The sequence below is a fragment of the Lynx rufus genome, unplaced genomic scaffold (genome assembly GCF_022079265.1).
Source record: "Lynx rufus isolate CCGP_SWC_20201006 ecotype Redwood Valley unplaced genomic scaffold, mLynRuf1.p SCAF_39, whole genome shotgun sequence".
Taxonomy (NCBI): domain Eukaryota; kingdom Metazoa; phylum Chordata; class Mammalia; order Carnivora; family Felidae; genus Lynx; species Lynx rufus.
This window is the reverse complement of record NW_025814855.1, coordinates 362,149-382,222: the sequence shown is the minus strand read 5'-3', so window position 1 is coordinate 382,222 and position 20,074 is coordinate 362,149. Positions and strand designations below refer to the sequence as shown.

Below are 20,074 nucleotides of genomic sequence, written 5' to 3'. Positions count from 1 at the left end.
ATTATCTGGGCGGTGCCCGGGAAGGCAGGAGACTGGCCGAGGTCCCTCCTCCTGCGGGGCCGCGCTGGGCCTGTCGGAAGCGAGTCCCTCTCTGTACAGAAACTGGGAGGGAGCTGGTGCAGCCAGGGCCCCTCCTGCTGCAGAGCGCGGCTGGGTGTGATCTAGTTTGAGGTTCTCCTGCTCCGGAGCGCGGCCGGGAGCCGGTTTGGTTGAAGCTCTCCCGCCGCAAAGGAGACCAGCTGTTGTTGAGGGTTTCTGGCCGGCCTGTGGGAATCTGGGGCCTGCCCACCCAGACCCAGCCTCGCGTCTCTTTTCTTCCCTCAGGTTGTTAACGCCACCTACCCCGGGGGCTCTCTGTGCAGGAGGTGGTAGCCTAGGCCTCCCGGCAGCAGAACCAAGCAAGTGAGGCTTCCTTTACCCAGAGGCCACCCCAGCCTCAGAACTTGGACGCGTTTTCTTCCACTGGTATGTGAACTTGAACTCAGTTTGAAGAGTAAGTGTATGCTTTCCAAGCGAACAAAGAATTAGGGGCAGTCCAGGTAGAGCATCAATCAACTCTGCGCCCAGGGTGTTCATTGTGTTTGTTGATACCCCCGGTTAAGGGCTGGGTGAGAGAAGGGGCTGGAGGTGTGAAGAACACGGCCATGAAGCTATCCAGTACGTGAGGCATTAGAGTTGGATTTCAAAGAGCCTCAGAGTAGAACCGTCTGGCTGTGGAAATAACTGTGCAAGAGGGAATGCCAAGGGGGTGGGAAGAGCTCAGGACTCTTGAGTTCCCATTTCTAGTGAGGAGCCAGGATGGAGGTCACAGAATTCCTGGTCACTCAGCTGTGTTGAGTTGAGGAGTCGATAGGAGGTGGGCTGGAAATAGAGGAGGAAGTGGCATTGGCAGGGAGCCTGGGAGGGAGGTCTGGGCTGAACTTGAAGCCTGGCACAGCACTTGAAATCCCACTCTCCAGGCAGGGAAAGAGGAAGCTGTGAAAGGAAGAAGAAGAAAACAACCTCTGCCCCAGCCCTGGAGACAGAGGAGACAAGGAGAGACCCTGCCACACCAGCCCCCTCCCAGGTCCAGCAGGAGGCATAGAAGAGGAATTTATGTATAATGTATGTGACTAAATGTGCTGTGTCCTGTGTGTCGCATGATGTTGAGCTCTATAAATACAGCTCATTTAATCCTCACAGAAGCACGATGACATAAGGCCTGCTGTTCTCCCAGATGTCTACAGATCAGGAAACTGAGGCCTAGTGAGGTTAAGGAGGGCTGTTTAGGGCCTACAGAGGCAAGTGGTGGAGCTGGGACTTTGAAAGCAGTCAGTCTGGCTGCAGAGTAGTGTTCCCAGCCCTTGCCCTTGGATGCCTCCAGACAAGGAGAGGATGGGAGAGTAGAAATGGTTATAGGCAGGAGGAGACTGCCCAAGGATGGGCAGGAGTGTCAAAATAAGATGGCATCATCTAGAATCTTTGTCCGCTTTCTTGGGTGTGGTGTGCATTTGTAGTGTGTGTGTTCAAGAGTGAGGGTAGAGTGGGGCGCCTGGGTGGCTCAGTCGGTTAAGTGGCCGACTTCGGCTCAGATCATGATCTCACGGTCCGTGAGTTCGAGCCCCGCGTCGGGCTCTGTGCTGACAGCTCAGAACCTGGAGCCTGTTTCAGATTCTGTGTCTCCCTCTCTCTGACCCTCCCCCGTTCATGCTCTGTCTCTCGCTGTCTCAAAAATAAATAAACGTTAAAAAAAATTTTTTTTTAAAAGAGTGAGGGTAGAGAGAGCATGGACAGAGTGAAGAAGAGGGGACTGAGGTGTCGGCTGCTCCAAGGGCCTAGCTGTGAGGAGCAGAAGCATGGAAGTAAGGGTTGGGGGTACTGGGATGCAGGAGTTTACTTGACTAGAAGGGAAATCTCTCCCCTGAGAAGTTGAAGGGAGCCACTTGGGAGGGTTTTGGCTTAGAGGAGTCAGTGCCTGGAAGGTGGTAGAGCCTAGGGTCATTGACTGGAGTGAATTAAGAGGCAGGTTTGTCTGCGCAGATCGGACAGTAGTGAGAGGGGTGGGAAGAGGGAGTGAGAGCATGGACTTGCTGCTGTAGTGGGGATACAGATGGGGCGGATGTGTCTCATATGACCTAGGACTCAAAAACCATCAGTGGCAGGCAGAGAGGGTGGCTGGTAGCATGAGGCAGATTGTGTTGAGCTTCCAAGTGAGAGAGGCTGAGGGGCAGGTCCTTGATGAAAGATGCTAAGAAAGGGGCAGTGGGCTGGGCAGCAGTGTACCAGAGGGAGAGGCAGAGAACCAAGATGGCAAGATGGCACCCTGTGTATCTCTTTATCTGGTTGTTCATCTGTGTTCTTTGTCATATACTTTAATAAACTGGCAAATGTGTACATTACTTTGAGTTCTGTGAGCCACTCCAACAAATATAGGATCTAAGGAGAGGAGGTCATGGGAATCTTCAATTTGTAGCTAAGTCAGAGAGGAGTTGTGGGTAACTTGGGAACCTGCTGCTTATGGTTGGCATCTGGAGGGATTGGGGCAGTCTTGTGGAACTGAGCCCTTAAGATGTGGGATCTGAGTTGAGTTAAATTGTTGGACACCCTGCTGGTGTCACAGAGAAGTGTTTGGTATGGGAAAAACCCCCACATATGGTGAGCAGAAGGGTCAGGACTGTTGAGAATGTAGGGGTAAAGGAGAATCTTGGGAGAACAGACAGGGTTTTTCCCAACTCAGTGTCCAAACTGGCATTTAATGTGTACTTTTTATTTTATTTTATTTTATTTTATTTTATTTTATTTTATTTTATTTTATTTTATTGTTTTAAGGTTTATTTTAATTTTTGAGAGACAGAATGCAAGTGGGGGAGGGGCAGAGAGAGAGGGAGACACAGAATCTGAAGTGGGCTCTGGGCTCTGAGCTGTCAGCACAGAGCCCAATGTGGGGCTTGAACTCACCAACCGCAAGATCATGACCTGAGCTGAAGTCGGACGCTCAATCGACTGAGCCACTCAGGCGCCTCTCATGTGTACTTTAAAAAAATTTTTTATGTTTTTTTTTGAGAGAGAGAGAGAGAGAGAGAGAGAGAGAGAGAGAGAGAGAGAGAAAGACAGAGTGTGAGTGGGGGAAGGACAGAGAGAGGGAGACACAGAATCCAAGGCAGGCTCCAGGCTCTGAGCTGTCAGCACAGCTTGTGACCTGAGCTGAAGTTGGATGCTCATCTGACTGAGCCACCCCATCTCATGTGCCCCATATCATGTGTACTTTTTAAAAAAATTTTTTTGTAATGTTTATTTATTTTTGAGAGAGAGAGAGAGACAGAGCGTGAGCAGGGGATGGGCAGAGAGGGAGGGAGACACAGAATCTGAAGCAGGCTCCAGGCTCTGAGCTGTCAGCACAGAGCCCAATGTGGAGCTCGAACTCACAAACCATGAGATCATGACCTGAGCTGAGGTCGGATGCTTAACCGACTGAGCCACCCAGGTACCCCATCATGTGTACTTTTAATACAGAAAGGAACTTCCAGAGCTTGTGGAGGAACTTGAACTTGAACCTGAAGACAGTGGGAAACTGCCACACAGTGACAGAAGCTGCATTCTACTATGGTCTCTGTGGCTTCCTGGGAGAAAGGGGGAAAGACAAGAGATAGGACCCAGTCAGATCTTCTTCAGTAACTCAATCAAAAAGCAGTAGGCCAGACATTGGGAACCAAGGGTGTGGAGAGGTGCATATTTGAAATGTGGGGGACCCCAGGTCTTTGTGACCAACTGAATGTGATAGGTGAGTGTGAAGGAGGGGTCAGGAAGGACTTCAGGGGCACCTAGGTGACTCAGTTGGGTGTCTGACTCTTGATTTTGGCTCAGGTCATGATCCCAGGGTTGTGTGATTGAACCCCATTTCGGGCTCTTTGCTGAACATGGAACCTGCTTGAGATTCTCCCTCCCTCTCTCTTTCTTCCTCTCTCCCTCTACCCCCAGCTCATTTGCTCTCTCCAAAAAAAGAAAGAGAAAGAAAGAAAGAAAGAAAGAAAGAAAGAAAGAAAGAAAGACAGACGGACTTGAAGCATCATTCTCAGATTCTCAGTACACGTGTACACATGTGAAGACCAGAGAGTTAATCATTTCCAGGCTAGGAAATCTTGGCACTGTTGACATTGGAGGCCAAGTCGTCCTCAGGTGGGGGAAATGTTTAGTGCCCCTCTCACCTCTGCCCACCCTCTACAAGTTGTGACAACCACGTGTCTTCAGACATTGCCAGATGTCCCTTGAGGGCACCCCTGCTCCCAGTTGAGAACCACAGCTGTGCAGAAAGGGCCAACTTTCTCACACTTCCTGGAGATGGGGTTCTTTTCATGGCCTGGTCCTTTAGTTGAGCCTGATGCACACTGTGTACGGTGTCCCCAAGTAAACGGAGACAATTTATCAGGTAGGATATCCCTGAGAGCTCAGAGGTTACCTCCCAGCAGCTAGCTGGTCAGGGAATAGGCCTTTCTTTGAAACGTGCGAGTCATGGATAATCTAGGCCTGCTGAGTTACACAACCTGTTATGCACACAGTATGTTAGGTGTGCTGTGGACGGTGTGGCCATTCCAGCATTGTTATGGATGGATGGAACTTTTGCCTTCTTGGGGTGGGGGTTGTTCTGGGAGTCAGGTAAATTCGTACTCACACCAGCTCTAAAGTAGAAAGTTGAACTTTTTGTCACAGACTTATGTTCTGACTTAAACGTTTTTTAGTAGGATATAAATGGTTTTCCTCTAAAATTTCTTATTTGACAGCTATTCGAAACATTCTGGCATTCTGTTTCTTGCATGTTTATTGCTGCCTTATCTGTACTGGCCTGAGCGCCAAGGTCAGACACAGCCCTGCGTTTTGAAGCCATCATCTTCCGCTTCAGTATTGAATTTGTTGCTCAGCACTCTCCCCTTTTTACAGCAATTCTCAGAGGACTTGGGTGCTCTATTTGCCTGAAGAATATGAGGTCTCTGTGAGAGAGATTGGGACCCACCACGAAGGTGATGACCAGAAGAGAGTGTCTGCAGAATTAAGCTCAGAAAAGGAGTTCTCAGACCTCGCTGCATTGGAATCAGCAGAGTGCTCGAAAGAGACTGTCTTGGAAGTGGGAGAACAGTGGAAAGCTGCCTCTGGTGTCTTTGTGGCTCCAGCAGTTGCAGGTGCTGAGGTCCTGGCCCATCTGCAACCACCGTGCTCCTGCTGACTGTGGCTAGGGGCTGCCCCCAGCATACTCTCCGCGGAGCTCAGGACCTATGAGAAACCCAGCACCTGGAAAAGCTCGAAGAGGAGATGACACTGGTAGAGGAGACTATCCGGACATTTGAAGGCAGAGGTGAGAACTGCCACAAATGTGAAGCATGGGGAGAGCACGATTTCCCCAATATGTGAGTGCTTTTTGATTCTCTGGGGAAATGGTTTTACAGACAAAGGAGAACAAGAAAAATGCTAGCATTCGGTCCTGGGAGAAGAGTGAGCATCTGCCTCCCGGAAGCAATGAATGAGAGTCCCGAGTCTCCGTGGGCCTCCAGCCCAGACGGTAGCTGTTCTGAGTTTCAAGGGGGTGAGGGTTCAAGGTTCTTTGTGACCTGGATGGCACCATGCAAATGAAAGGTGCCATCTGGCGGAATGAGCAGGAGCTCCATGTGAACAGACACACAAATGCAGCATATATTTCTGGAATGTTGGGTCATCCCAAATGACCAGTGACGAGAGTTGGTGTGTGGGCGTACACAGGTGTGGGTGTGCTTCTGGTGCAAGTGGGTGAGCAGGAGTCAAATATGGGGAAGGTTTGGCGGCCATATTTCATGGGATTCTCACCCGGCTGTCTCAGTGGGACAGTCACATGCCTGCAGCCAAGCTATTAGACAAGTAGGGTATGGGAAGCAATGGCGAACAAGTAAAGCAGCAGGTGATGGGCACACCCCACGCGGGGGCAGCGTCCTGCACCTCCAGAGTAGCTTGGGGGAGCACATACCCGGGGTGACACCCCCTACAGAGCCCTTAGTTGTCCTCCTGGGGATTTTTATCCTCCTTGTCCCCATTCCCCTTACCCCCATTTTTGGAAACCAGCTGATGTTTTATTGTGATATTTTAAAATTGTGAGTCTTTTTTTCTTTTTGAAGCCAGTTCATGTGTCACTGGTATTCAAAAATCGTGCAGTTTTCGTGGGAAATTAGCTGATGTTTCATTGAGGTATCTTAAAATCGTACAATTGTCTTAACACTCTGCTTCCATCTCCTCCGATTTAGTCCCTTGAAATGACAGGAGAAACTGGCCAGCCCTTTACTTAGGTGTCTAGGGATGGCTGTGTGTCTGTGGGGTCACAGTTCAGACACACCAGCATGTGACTGGGCATTTACCTTGAGCCTAGGGCAGCCCATGTCCATCCCTAGGCTCGGACCTGGGCTGGCTGGCCCACTCCACATCTGGAAAGCTGGCTTGGCTGCCAGAGCTGACCTCAGAGCCTTGGACCTTTAGGAAACTGGTCAGAGCCCTATCTCCCAGCTACTCAAACCCCAGGGGAATGTTCCTCAGATGGCACTGGCAGGCCTCTCCTTTGTTGGGGTTGTGGGTGGTTTCTGTCCCGTGGGCTTGCTGAGGAGGGGCTGAATTGCTAATTGCTCCCTCTTTCGCCAGCCCTGCCTTCTGAGGATCCCTGCCCTCTCCACAACAGCTTCTTCAGGTATGAGGAGGAAATGGAAGCACATTCTCAGCCAGTCCCATCCCAGGTGAGTTAGGGACCTTTTCTCTCTTTGCCTCAGTCTCCTCAGGTGCAAAATGGGTCCAGGACTAGCACCCAGGTCCTCAGGCCAGCCCATAAGAGCACTGTAATGTTGTCCTTAGCCTTCATGTGAAAGCCAAGGGCTCTTTGCAGATAAAGCACCTTCCCTGTACGGATAAGCCAGGAGCTTCTTTTTTTTTTTTTTTTTTTTAATTTTTTTTTTTTTCTCAACGTTTATTTATTTTTGGGACAGAGAGAGACAGAGCATGAACGGGGGAGGGGCAGAGAGAGAGGGAGACACAGAATCGGAAACAGGCTCCAGGCTCTGAGCCATCAGCCCAGAGCCCGACGCGGGGCTCGAACTCACAGACCGCGAGATCGTGACCTGGCTGAAGTCGGACGCCTAACCGACTGCGCCACCCAGGCGCCCCAAGCCAGGAGCTTCTAGGATCAGACCCAGCATGAGGCTTCCACACCTGGTCTCCTGGGACAGCTGGTGCCCTGTGGCTCAGACTGTTTGTGACGGCTGCTCAGCAAGTTATCGAGGATGGGCAGAACTAGGCCTCCATACCCCATTTAGCCACACTGGGCCCTTGACCCTCACTGAGACTACTCAGGAGGGCCACTGAGAGTGTCCCCTTAAAGTGCCATAGTCGCCCTTAGATGGCTCACAGTGCAGCACACAGTGGGGTGAGGAGCAGGTCCCTGACCTTGTTCAGGGTCCCATCACCACACCCATTATCTGTGTGCTTACTGGGTGCCTGGGGGTCACTGCCCCTCACGTCCTGTGAGACTTCCTGATGTGGGAGACTGTCTTCATGAGGGACAGCAGCTCAAGCCAGAGGAGTTCACGGACATGTCCAGGTGTCCCTCAAGTGAGTCATGAAGCTGAGATGCTACCTCAGGCCTGGCCCCCGAGGCCAGGACACATGGCTTTTTGCCTGCTGGCGGCCTTCCTTGAAAGTAGGCTTCACCTAGCACTCTCTATAAAGGGCCAGGTAGGAACTATTTTAGGCTCTGTGGACCACATACAGCCTTTGTCCCATCCTTTTCACACATGGTGAAAAATGGATTTAAAAATGTAAAAATCCGTTCTTAGCTATATTAGTCCGTTCGTGCTGCTATGACGAAATACCACAGGCTGGGTGGAGTAAGCAACAGACGTTTATTTTCTCATAGTTCTGCAAACTGGAAATCCAAGATCAAGGTGTCAACAGCGTTGCTTTCTGGTGAGGACTGTCTTTCTGGCTTGCTGGTGGCACCTCCTCTGTGTCCTCACGTGGTAGGGAGAGAGGCCTCTGGTGTCCCTGCTTCCTCTTATGAGGACACCAATCTCATCACACTAGAGCCCTGCCCTCATGACCTACATTAGCCTTAATTACTTCTGGGTAAAGTCCCTGTCACTTTGGGGGGTAGGCCCTCAACATGTGAATTTGGGGGGAAACAATGCAGCTCATAGCACTAGCCTTATAAAAAACATGCCATAGCGGGGCGCCTGGGTGGCGCAGTTGGTTAAGCGTCCGACTTCAGCCAGGTCACGATCTCGCGGTCCGGGAGTTCGAGCCCCACGTCAGGCTCTGGGCTGATGGCTCAGAGCCTGGAGCCTGTTTCCGATTCTGTGTCTCCCTCTCTCTCTGCCCCTCCCCCGTTCATGCTCTGTCTCTCTCTGTCCCAAAAATAAAATAAACGTTGAAAAAAAAAATTAAAACAAACAAACAAACAAACAAACAAAACATGCCATAGCCCTTATTTGTCCTGCAGGCCAAAGTTTGCTGACCCCTGATTTAGAACCTCCTCTTTGGCTTCAAATTTGTGACTTTGTAGAGAAGTGAGGGATGGGATGTCTGAGTGGGATTCCTGTTGTTTCCCAGTACAGGAAATCAGAAGCACCGGTGTGACCAGGGGTAGATGAGACACTCAGAGAGAAGTGAAAACACCATGGGCCTGGGTCTGGGTTTGGTCCCAAAGGTGGGAACCCCATGAGTGCTCATGGGGGTCATCCTCGGCCCACGTCCTCTCCCTCCCCATGCTGCCCCATCCCCCCTACCCAGCGTCCACAATGTATGATGATACAGGTGATGTTTCAGCCACCTGTGAGCTTCAAGGATGTGGCTGTGACCTTCACGCGGGAGGAGTGGGGACAGCTGGATCCAGCCCAGAGGACGCTGTACCGCAACGTGACTCTGGAGACCTGCAGCCACCTAGCCTTCCTGGGTAAGATAGGCTCCGCCCATCACAGCAGTTTTCTGCTTCAGGGACTCAAAGCTCTGGCTCTTAAGGGTATGCCTGGGCTGGGCCAGAACATTCTAGAAATGGGTTCCTTTGAGATGCAGATCCCGGATATTGCCACTTTTCTGCCTCTAAGGAGCCGAGAGTTTTGCTGGGAGTTTTTTCGGGATGTGCAGGGCCTTCCTAGTCCATCCACATCTAACCCCAGGACTGAGGGCTGGGCTAGAGGACATAGTTCTCCTCTTCCTCAAACAGAGCACAAAGTCCTTTGTTTTCCCCCCAATGACCAGGGTTTCTGCTTTCGAAACCGGCTGTGATCTGCTGGCTGGAGCAAGGACAAGACCCATGGAGGGCAGAGCATGGACCTCCCAGAGGTGAGAGGAAATCAGAGGCCTGGTGAGTTAAGGGGGCCAGAGAGCTCTCCCCAGGACCCTGGGTCCTAGGAGGGGAGGAGGAGCAGGGAGCTTCCCCAGGCGTCCAAAGAGCCTCATTCTCAGCCACATCAACCCATCCCTCCATCCCCAGTCCATGAAAAACACATCATTGTTGTCCTGACATTTCTTATGTACAGGTTCTTTTCTGTTCCCATCTTCCCTTGGTCTTCATCCCTTAGCTGCTTGCTTCATCTACTCCCAGCTCCTTGTGCCCCCTTTTCCTTGAGTCCTTCGTCCTGACTTCCACCCAAGGCAGCGGCTCCTCAGACTTCCCCTTCAGGCCTGGTCTTTACCCTGTAGTTGGGTGTCCATCCCTCCTCCATGTTGGACATTCCCATAACTACTAGATGATCCAGAGGTATGGTGAGAACTTGTGCATCCTGGGAAGTGGCAACGACCTATTCCTTCCAGAAGGATTTCTACTAAATCAGTTCCTGGACTTATTTTCCCACCTCTTCTCATCCACTTCCTGATACATCCCAGTGTGGCAGCCTGGTTGGAACTCTCTTTTTTTTAGTAGCTGTGTCAGATACAATGCACATACCATACAACGCACTAATTTAAAGTATGCAGAGGATTTTAGTATATTCACAGATTGTGCATCCATTTCTACGATCAATTTAGAACATGTGCATCATCCTAACTAATTAGGCTGCTTCTGATTTTTGTTGCTGTTCTGTTTTAATTAATAGATTTTATTTATTAGAGCAGTTTTATGTTTACAGAAAGTTGGGCAGAAAGTACAGAGTTCCCATATTTCACCCTTCCCTCCCCCACCACACACACACAGTTTCCTCTGTTATTAATATTTTATATGCTGTGGTACTTTTGTTACAATGGGTGAAGCTGTATGGGGCGCCTGGGTGGCTCAGTCGGTTGAGTGTCCAGCTGTTTATTTCAGCTCAGGTCATGGTCCCACGGTCCACACTGGGCACGGAGCCTGCTTAGGCTCTCCCTGTCTTTGCACCTCCCCCATTCACGGGTGTGTACGCTGCATGCACATGTGTGCTCTCTCTCTCTCTAAAAAGAAAACAATGGGTGAAGCTGTATTAACCCATTATTACCAATAGAGATCAATAGTTTACATCAGGTTCACTCTTGGTGTTGTACACTCTATGGGTTTGGGCAAATGTATGATGCCATATCATGCAAAATCATAGTATCATGCCAAATAATTCCACTGCCCTAAATATCCTCTTGGCTCCACCTATTCCTTCCTCCCTCCACCCTAACTCCTGGAAACCACTGGTTGTTTTACTGTCTCTGGTTTTACCTTTTTTAGTATGTCCTATAGTTGGAATCCTGCAGTACATGGCCTTTCTTAACTGGCTGCTTTCAGTTAGCAGGAAGCATCATGTGTATCCTTCACACCATCTTCGACCTTCACACTGCCTTCTGTGTTCCCCTAGCCAGAGGCATTGAGTTTATCTTATGTGCTCTTGTTGCTTCTTACCCTATAACTCGCACTTGCAGCCTCTATTATTGTTATTTTTCCCTCTGAAGCGTCACCCACTTTTACTTGTTCTTGGTCATTCTCATGATGCCATCCTGAATTCAGTTTATGGGCAGCATCTTTATTCTCATCAGTCATAGACATCACTATCTCTGGTTTCCTCATTTTGAAATCTTAATGGAGACACTGCTGAAAAATGTCTAACCTCCTTTGCCCAGTTCCCAATGACCAGACACAATTTAGACACCTTTAGCCACCCAAAGACTTCTTTCCTCCTTCTCGTCCCCAAATACCTTTTCACTCCCCTTCATTGTCTCATTTGAAAAAGTTCTGATCATTAGGGATTCCAAGGCAACATCACAATGGAACACAACAGAGTCTTGGGAAGGAGAACAGCATTGCTTGTGGAGGGTTTTGAGCTTAGATAAGGACTTTGTCCAAGTCGGAAATGTCCTCCTGGAGTTAAAGGAGAGCCACAGAGTATAGTTAACATTTTGCCAAATGGAGGATCCCTGTCTCCATGGCAGACATGGAGAGTGAAGCATGGGGACTTGAGCAGAGGCCTTGATAGTACTAAATGTGGGCAGCTATACACCTGAAATAGGAAGAGTGACACGTAAAGGGGGAATCTTGGAGAACTCAGGCAAGGGTCCTGAGCTGGGAACCTGTAGCACTTGTTAGAGGCCCACTATTTCAACAGAGGGAGGAATGCTTGTTAGGACAATCAGGGGTGATGATATCAATGGTACCATGAACTAACAGTGCACTCTGTGCCAGGCACCATGTAGGACTCACAGATCGGTTCATTTGTGCATCAAACCCTGTAAGCTAAGGATTTTTATTCCTGGCTTACCACCGAGGAGAATGAGCTTCAGAAGTTGCTGGTTAGTGAAGCCCAGTTGCAACCCAGCCTGGCCAACCACACTGTTTCAAGGACGACAGTGCTTTTCTGGGGGTGTCGGTGGCATTGACTATGGAGTGGTGAAAGAGTCTTTTTTTCTGTGGGTAGCCTGAAGAAACAGTAGAAATAGTGTGTTAGGAATATTAAGTCAGTGTTGATGTTTGGGATCCTGTTTCAAGATCCAGAACCAGAAAATAAATAGAGTAAGATTCTGGATCAATAATCTAGATTGAGGTACCAGATAGGCCCCTGTATTAATTTCCCATGGCTGCTGTAATATTACCAGTTGGGTGGGTTAAAACAACACAAATTGATTCTTCTAGTTTTGGAGGCCAGAAACCTGAAATCAATACCATGGCAGCAGAGTCATGCTCCCTTGGAAGGGTCCAGAAGGAAATCTGTTCCTTGTTTCTTCCCACTTCTGGTGGCTGCAGCATTCCTTGTTTTGTGCCCATATCACTTCAGTCTTTAAGGCCAGCATCTCTAAATCTCTTTGTTCCGTGTTCATATCACCTTCTCTGTGTGTGTCAAATCTCTCTCTACCTCCCTTTTAAAATTTTTTTTTTTTCAACGTTTTTATTTATTTTTGGGACAGAGAGAGACAGAGCATGAACGGGGGAGGGGCAGAGAGAGAGGGAGACACAGAATCGGAAACAGGCTCCAGGCTCCGAGCCATCAGCCCAGAGCCCGACGCGGGGCTCGAACTCACAGACCGTGAGATCGTGACCTGGCTGAAGTCGGACGCTTAACCGACTGCGCCACCCAGGCGCCCCACTACCTCCCTTTTATAAGGACACTCCTGGTGACATTTAGGGCCCACACAGATACTCTCCCTATCTCAAGTTCCTTAACTTACGCATCTGCAAAGACCCTTTTTCCCAATCAGGTACCATATTCACAGGTTCCAGCAATTAGAACGTAGGTATCTTTTGTGGTTATTGAGGGCTGTATACCTTCAGACACCCCCCCCCCGATTCTTTTTGTGGATTTCTCCTTTATTCTTTACCCTCCCCTGCTTATTCTTATTTCTCTGCTCCTTCTTTGGGGACCAGTCCCCCAGTATCTTTGCTTGTTTTTTATACTTTATCATTGATTTCCTGTTTGCTGATCCATCTTTTTCCCCCCCACATCCTGCATGAAATTACAATCCACGGGTTAGAAACAAACCCAGAGACACCTCTTATACTAGGTGGGTCTCCTTCATCCCATCCTCTCCCTCTAATACATATCCAGTAATTAAGTATTTTGGATTTCTTTCAGACTGGAAGAATACACTTGAAAAGGAAGAGTCAGCTTCTAAAGAGGATACTGCTGTGGAAGAACCATTCCACAACATAGAAATGAAATGCTGCATACAGGAGGAGGGCCCCTGGTTGGTAACATTGGGAGGAAGGCAGAATTGGAGGGACCAGCTAAGGGAGCACCAGGAAGACCCTTTGAGTCAAACGATACTCACCCCAGAAAGACCGTTTGCTCACGGGAAACATTGTGAGCCTGACCTTGGGGGAAGTTACCTGAATTTAAGACTTCTACCTCCAACATTACCCACAAGAGCACATTTCCATACACTTGAGTCACAGGTTAAAAAGTTGAAACCGAATTCAGTTTTCATTAATCATGAGAAAGGCTGGGCTGATCTGAAGCCCCATGAAAATCACCAAAGTCCTAGCGCCTTCTATCAGAGCATTTCCTTGAATAAATTTACAAATGTCGAAACGAGAAATAAAAAGCCTTATGAATATACTGTCAGTAGTGACTCTTTCAACTATGATACCTCCCTTCAATACCATAATAGAATTTTTTCAGCAGAGAGCAGCGATGACTGTACAGACTATAGAAACATCATTAATCATAGCATGTCTATGAATGAACACAAACCAATGCATTTTAGAGAACTCCAGTATGAGTGTGACAAATGCCTTGTACAAACTGTGATAAGTGATCCTGAAGAAGCACCATTTAGATGTGAGGAGGAATGTAATACCTTCCATGAGGCGTCATCTTTTACTGACTGTGACATCATTCAGACTGGAAAGAAGCCACATGCATGTAATCAATGTGGAAAATCTTTCAGCTGTTGCTCTAAGCTTGTTGTACACCAGAGAACACACACTGGAGAAAAGCCCTATGAATGTTCTCTGTGTGGGAAGTCTTTCAGCCAGAGCTATGACCTTGTTGTACACCAGAGAACCCACACTGGAGAGAAGCCCTATGAATGTAACCAGTGTGGGAAATCCTTCACCCAGAGTTCCAAACTTATCAGGCATCAGCGAACTCACACCGGAGAAAAACCATATAAATGTCACGAATGTGGAAAATCTTTCAGGTGGAACTCTAACCTTATTGTACACCAGAGAATTCATACTGGAGAGAAACCTTATGAGTGTGGTCATTGTGGAAAGTCCTTCAGCCAAAGTTCTGACTTTGTTGCACACAAAAGGACTCACACTGGAGAGAAACCCTATGAATGTAACCAGTGTGGAAAGTCCTTCATTAGAAGCACTCAGCTTATTAGGCATCTGCGAATTCACACTGGAGAGAAACCATATAAATGCAATCAGTGTGATAAAGCTTTCACTGGGAGCTCTCACCTTATTGAGCATCAGAGAACTCATACTGGAGAGAAACCTTTTGAATGTAATCAGTGTGGGAAAGCCTTTGCTGGGAGCTCTCACCTTCTTTCACATCAGAGAATTCATTCTGGAGAGAAACCATACGAATGTAATGACTGTGGGAAATCTTTTCGGCAGCGATCACAGCTTGTTGTGCACCAGCGAACCCATACTGGAGAGAAACCTTATGAGTGTAGTCATTGTGGAAAAGCTTTCAGCCAGAGATCTCCCCTTATTGTGCATCAAAGAACACACATTGGAGACAAGCCGTATCAGTGTAATATGTGTTTTAAAGCCTTCAGTCAGAAGTCACGCCTTATTGAACATCAGAGAACACATACTGGAGAAAAGCCCTATGAATGTATTGACTGTGGGAAAGCCTTTAATGATCGGTCAACTCTTACAAAACACGAGAGGACACACACTGGCGAGAAACCCTATGAATGTAATCATTGTGAAAAGGCCTTTAGTCAGCGATGTCAACTTACTAGGCATCAGAGAATTCATACTGGAGAAAAACCCTATGAATGTAACGAATGCGGGAAAGTTTTCAGTTATATTACATCCCTTATTCAACATGAAAAAATTCATGGGAGAGAAACTCTGAATAACCAAGATGGAAAAGCTCACTGCGAAACCTTTATTAGACATCAGGTGACCAAGGTATGACTCTCAGAGTGTGCTCTAATGACCACATATATCAGATTTGCTTGGAGTGTTCATTGAAACTGCATTATTACCAAGCTTACCTTGATCTACTAAATCAGAACCTCTGGCAGTAAAACCCAAGAGCTTACAATTCCCAAACGTAGCACAAGTAATTTGTATGTACATTAAAATGTGTTTACTTCTGCATTTAGATGAGAAACTATGAACATGATCACTGATTTAAAATTTTCAGTCAGAGCTCTTAGTAGGAGTTAGGAAATTCAAAATGTAAGTATACCCACCAAATAATCTTTTTAGTGAAAACAACCACCCAAACTTACTCAGACATTGTCCCTGTAACACATTCCTAGAAATAATGGATTGGAAGATATTCTTGATGTAAAGCCCCAAACACTGTCTAAAATGAAAACATTGCATGCTGAAGTTGGTACTGAGTGATGAAATATGTAACCAGCAATGATCAATGTAAACCAGCAGTTAACATGAACTGGAGGAGGTCTAAGGATGGGAAGTCTTCTGAAATGGTTTTTATTGGAATTAAAAGTAGACTCAGGGGGCGCTTGGGTGGCTCAGTTGGTTGAGTGTCTGACTCTTGATTTCAGCTCAAGATCCCAGGCCATGATCCCAGGATTGTAGGATTGACTCCCCGCATTGGGCTCAGCGCTGAGTGTGGAGTCTGCTTAAGATTCTCTCTCTCCCTCTGCACCTCTCCCCTACTCAAGCTCTCTAAAAAATAAAAAAAAAAAAAAGACTGAATGTCAGACTCTGTTGTGCTCTAATTTAACTTTGTTGCCCAGTTAGGTTGACTAATCAGAGCTGGATGTATAGCAATATGAAAAATATTTATCACTGGCTACTCAGCCAGTGGAGCATGCAACTCTTGATCTCAGGGGTCATGAGTTTAAGCCCCACATTGGGCATGGAGCCTACTTAGAAAATGTATATATATATATCAGGTAAAGTGAAAACAGGACCCAAAGTAGTATTTACACAAAACGTTACAACCACATAAAAAACATGTACACAGATGGTTGGTTAAGAAGGTCAGCTCAGGGGCGACTGGGTGGCTCAGCTGGTTGAGTGTCTGCCTTTGGCTCAGGTCATGATCTCATGGTTCATGAATTTGAGTCCCACATTAGGCTGGCTGCTGTCAGCACAGAGTCTGCTTCAGATCTTCTGTCTCCCACTCTCTCTACCCCTCCCCTGCTTGCTCGTTCTCTCTCTCTCAAAAATAAACATTTTAAAAAGTCATTCAGCAACATGTTCAAAAAAAGACTGAACTGTAAATCAACCATGGTGAAGAAAGTGGGAGAGGCCATACCTGCAAATTTGAGCAAGGTGAAAGCAGATGTGAGGGCATCAGCTGGAGATGCAGAGTGGGAAAGGCTGAAGCCAGGGTCCTGTGAAGAGGTCTGCAGTAGAGGCCACAGTCCCCTGGCAGAGCTGTACACTGAGAGGTGTGGGAGAAAACAGGATTAATTGAAAAATCTGTTCTGAAACTGAATTTCCTCTCCCTCCTCCCCCTTTTTTCTTGTCTTGCAGTAAGTATCTGGCTGTGGGCAAGCAAAAAATATAGGAGGGAGAAAGTTATGTGCTAGAAACAGTTTGAAGGACTAGAGAATTAGGTGGATTATGTTCCAGAACAAAAGCTGCCTTGTTTAGGCATTATAAGGACCTTCATCCTAACAACTACTTCTTGCACTTTTCACCCTATAGCAAAGCATGCCATTAAACCAGTCTCACCCACCTATGGAATTTCCCATCTTCTTTGATAGTCTTTTCACTATGGGTGGGAGCCAAGGTGTGAAAAATGATGAAAGCTTTCAACATAAAATGAAAAATATCTAAAATGAAACAAAAACCGACCCCAAAGAGAACAGATATTCAGGGAACCAAATATTTAAAAGCTTTATTCTAAGAGTGGGTCAAAAAATAATTTCAAGTGAAAAATAAATCCAAGATGCTCTTTTTAAAAAAGAATTATGAAAACAAGAATAGACTATGAAATTAAAAGTGAGATTATTGGACAAGAAAGAAAAGAGGAAGGAAAGGGGAGAAGGGAAGGAAAAGGAAGGGAGAAGGGAAGAGAAGGGGAAGGAAAGCTGAAAGATCTTCAGATCTTGCCAACTACAATCTATGATGAATAAGATCCATGCATTTGACCCTGATGCTAATATTTCTTCTTAGAAGAGGCAGAAGACTCATGATATTGGAATAAAAGAAAGAGATATATAATCAGATTGTTTTGGTCTTTCACTGAACAGTATTTGCATAGATATAAACAGGAGATACTGGGGGTTTTTTGTTTGTTTGTTGCTTTTTTTAAAGAAAGAAACCCAGAGCTGTGATGTGAGGGTTTCATAACGGCAGGAGTAGAGCACCACTGTTGTCAGCACTAACAGTGATGGTACAGTCTGCAGCTGTTGTAAAGTAGGAGAAAGAGACATAGTGGGGAGACAGAGTATCCCTGTATCCTCATCTTAGGAAGTGGACTTTTAAATATAATACGATAGGTTATTTAGGAGACTAGAACTAGGGCTCAAAATGGTAATGTGACAAATTAGATGCAAATAGAGGAGGAACAGTCTGAGCCAAATCTACACTGCTTACCAGAGCAGGAAGTCAGTTAAGTCTATAGGCCATAAAAGATCAGAATTATAGAGATGGCCTCAGGAAGAACTGGAATAGAAATGGTTAAAAAAAGAAAGAAATGGTTAATAGTCATTGATGGAATGTGACTCTTGAGTAGGGTAGGGCAGGAGACCCGGATTTCATTTTATACCTTCTGTAGTACTTCATTCCCTGGTGGTACATTCCTTATTTGGGTAACAAATTATTAACAATGTGTAACTATAGGTGAGCAAAAACCACAGTACATGAGGACATCTGCAATTGATTTGTGGGATTAGGTACAATTTTCCTTCTTTTGATTCAGTGTTGCTGTCATAGTAGATTGACAATTTAAAAAGCAAGAGCAAAAAGAAAGATGTCAGACTTTTCTGTTTAGCAAATTAGATTTCATTCCAGAAGAAGGAAGGCTCCTTGGCTTCTTAGAAGTCCCTGGAATTAAAGGGGAATGGCTTAGTCTTTCAAGACTTGATTTTCCAGCAGCCTTATCACCAGGAAGCAGAAGGCAGCCCCAGAGTGGGGACCTGGAAAGGTGCTGATAGCCTGGGACAACTAGATGTGGCAAGACAGTTGTGTGAATTTGTGTAACCAAGTACTGAATGTGCTTCCCCCAAGGTCACTCTGGCAGTTACCTGGTTTCCATCATAAAACACTTCAAGTAGTATAGCTGCTGTGGTTCATATGAGACTCTGAGGTTGAGGTGGAAAACACCTTGGCTAGGCAGCCTGGACAGAACAGATGGGAACTTTGCTTGTGATTGGATAATTGGTCCTGCTATTGCATAACTCTCAGAAGATGGCAGAGCCTGGGGGGAAGGACCTGCCCAACAGACCCAGCGGAGTGAACATCGTTTGACAATTCCTGTTGGCTAAAACATCTGAGAGATTTCTGCATTCAGCAAGTCACGAGAGCAGCCTCATTCAATGAAGGCGCTACTGGAGACTTGGGTACAGAAGAGTGTGCAATGCCACAGTGTCCTCAAGCCATAGTGGGGACTCCACACGTGGTGGTTATGTGTGCCTGGAGACTAAGCCCAGTGGGAATTAGAAGAAGGAGATGGAGGGACTGGGGATTGAAGGGTGCAGCTCCTGCATATGCAGCCAGTGCTTCAGCCTTGCTCTCATAGGTATTCTACCCCCACACAAGTCCTAGGACCCAAGAAGTGGGCTCATCTGAAATAAGAACCTGAGCCCTTTCCACCCGAATTATTCTCATACTCAGAGGTCAGTGGTTCCTGATCAAAACATGCATAAGACCCACCTGAGAGGAGCTATTAGAATTGTGGCTCCTGGGCCCATCTTCAGAGAGTCCACTTGGTCAGGCTGAGGTGATACCTAGATACCTGGATAGTTCAAGGACACTTTCTATTTTTTCCTTAACATTTTGGTTGTTTTGTTTTTTAAAGATTAAAAAAAATTTTTTTTTTAATGTTTATTTTTGAGAGAGAGAGACTGAACGCAAGCGGGGTAGGGGCAGAAAGAGAGGGAGACACAGAATCCGAAGCAGGCTCCAAGCTCTGAGCTGTCAGCACAGAGCCTGATGTGGGGCTTGAATTCATGAACAGTGAGATCATGACCTGAATCTAAGTCAGATGCTTAACCAACTGAGCCACCCAGGCGCCCCTAAAGATTTTTAAGTAATCTCTGCACACAATGTGGGGCTTGAATTTACAACCCGAGATTAAGATCGCATGCCCCACTGACTGAGCCAGCCAGGCACCCCTATTTTTTTTTCAACATTTTGTAAATAGTGATCTCAAAATTGTATATCCACATATCGCTTTCCTCTTTGTTAGTTTTATTTAAGTTTGTGGCTTTTTTTTCCTTTTTTGGTAAAAACACTAGATACCACATCTATTACATGTGACCCAGAGGTTCCTTTTAACGAGAAACAGAAATCCATTCTCCCCTCCCCCATTTTAGAATACAGATATCAAAATAATCCTACACATAATTTTGATACAACTAGGCAGCGAAACTGTTGAGGGCCACAAGACCATCCCCACATCCAGAGATTTCCAGGCGATTTCATGAGACTCAGCATATCCTCATACTCACAGCTAAGGCTTATTGTAGTGATGTAGCAAGGACACACAGGTGGACCATAAGGAGAAAGGTGAAGTCTGGGGAAATCCACGCGCAGGATTTCTGTCTTCTCTTCTCCCCTCTTCTGAGGGGGTCACACAATGCACTGAGATGATGATGGGAGTTTAAGTTCACTGTGATTTCCACACCGAGCAGGATTACAGGGACAAGAGGACAGATTGTGATGCAATCTCTCCCTCTTCTGAGGGGGTCACACAATGCACTGAAGACCAGGCAAGTAGGCACCTTCTGTCTAAAACATACCACATTCCAGGGGCGCCTGGGTGGCGCAGTCGGTTAGGCGTCCGACTTCAGCCAGGTCACGATCTCGCGGTCCGTGAGTTCGAGC

General features: G+C 46.9%; 1 protein-coding gene and 1 long non-coding RNA gene across 10 annotated transcripts; one reads left to right on the top strand and one right to left on the bottom strand.

The window, feature by feature from the left end:
- The first annotated feature begins 39 nt into the window (after nucleotides 1–39).
- ZNF544 (zinc finger protein 544) lies at nucleotides 40–15,598 on the top strand. 9 transcript variants are annotated; one of them, XM_047094376.1, is made up of 7 exons: nucleotides 40–465; nucleotides 960–1,104; nucleotides 4,915–5,378; nucleotides 6,631–6,722; nucleotides 8,791–8,929; nucleotides 9,235–9,318; nucleotides 12,993–15,598. In XM_047094376.1, exons 4-7 carry the CDS (start codon nucleotides 6,690–6,692, stop codon nucleotides 15,011–15,013), a joined length of 2,277 nt encoding a protein of 758 aa, XP_046950332.1. In that variant the 5' UTR covers nucleotides 40–465; nucleotides 960–1,104; nucleotides 4,915–5,378; nucleotides 6,631–6,689; the 3' UTR covers nucleotides 15,014–15,598. The 9 variants fall into 9 exon arrangements, with proteins under 9 accessions (XP_046950332.1, XP_046950326.1, XP_046950328.1 ...); XM_047094370.1 differs by having other exon boundaries at nucleotides 4,915–5,326; nucleotides 12,993–15,597; XM_047094372.1 differs by lacking the exon at nucleotides 960–1,104 and having other exon boundaries at nucleotides 4,915–5,326; nucleotides 12,993–15,597.
- On the bottom strand, nucleotides 10,361–20,063 carry LOC124522811 (uncharacterized). Its single transcript, XR_006964864.1, has 4 exons — nucleotides 19,699–20,063; nucleotides 16,335–16,463; nucleotides 11,685–11,841; nucleotides 10,361–10,398 (listed from the first exon to the last, which is right to left on the bottom strand). It is a non-coding gene; the product is annotated as an uncharacterized LOC124522811 (long non-coding RNA).
- Nucleotides 20,064–20,074: the final 11 nt, after the last annotated feature.

What these genes read in the sequence shown, in the direction of transcription:
- ZNF544 (XM_047094368.1), top strand. Translation starts at nt 5,437, where the DNA reads ATGCTAGCATTCGGTCCTGGGAGAAGAGTGAGCATCTGCCTCCCGGAA. An exon ending in GTGGGCCTCCAGCCCAGACG is followed by an intron (nt 5,531 to 6,630) that starts GTAGCTGTTCTG and finishes CTCTTTCGCCAG; the next exon opens with CCCTGCCTTCTGAGGATCCC. An exon ending in CTCAGCCAGTCCCATCCCAG is followed by an intron (nt 6,723 to 8,790) that starts GTGAGTTAGGGA and finishes ATGATGATACAG; the next exon opens with GTGATGTTTCAGCCACCTGT.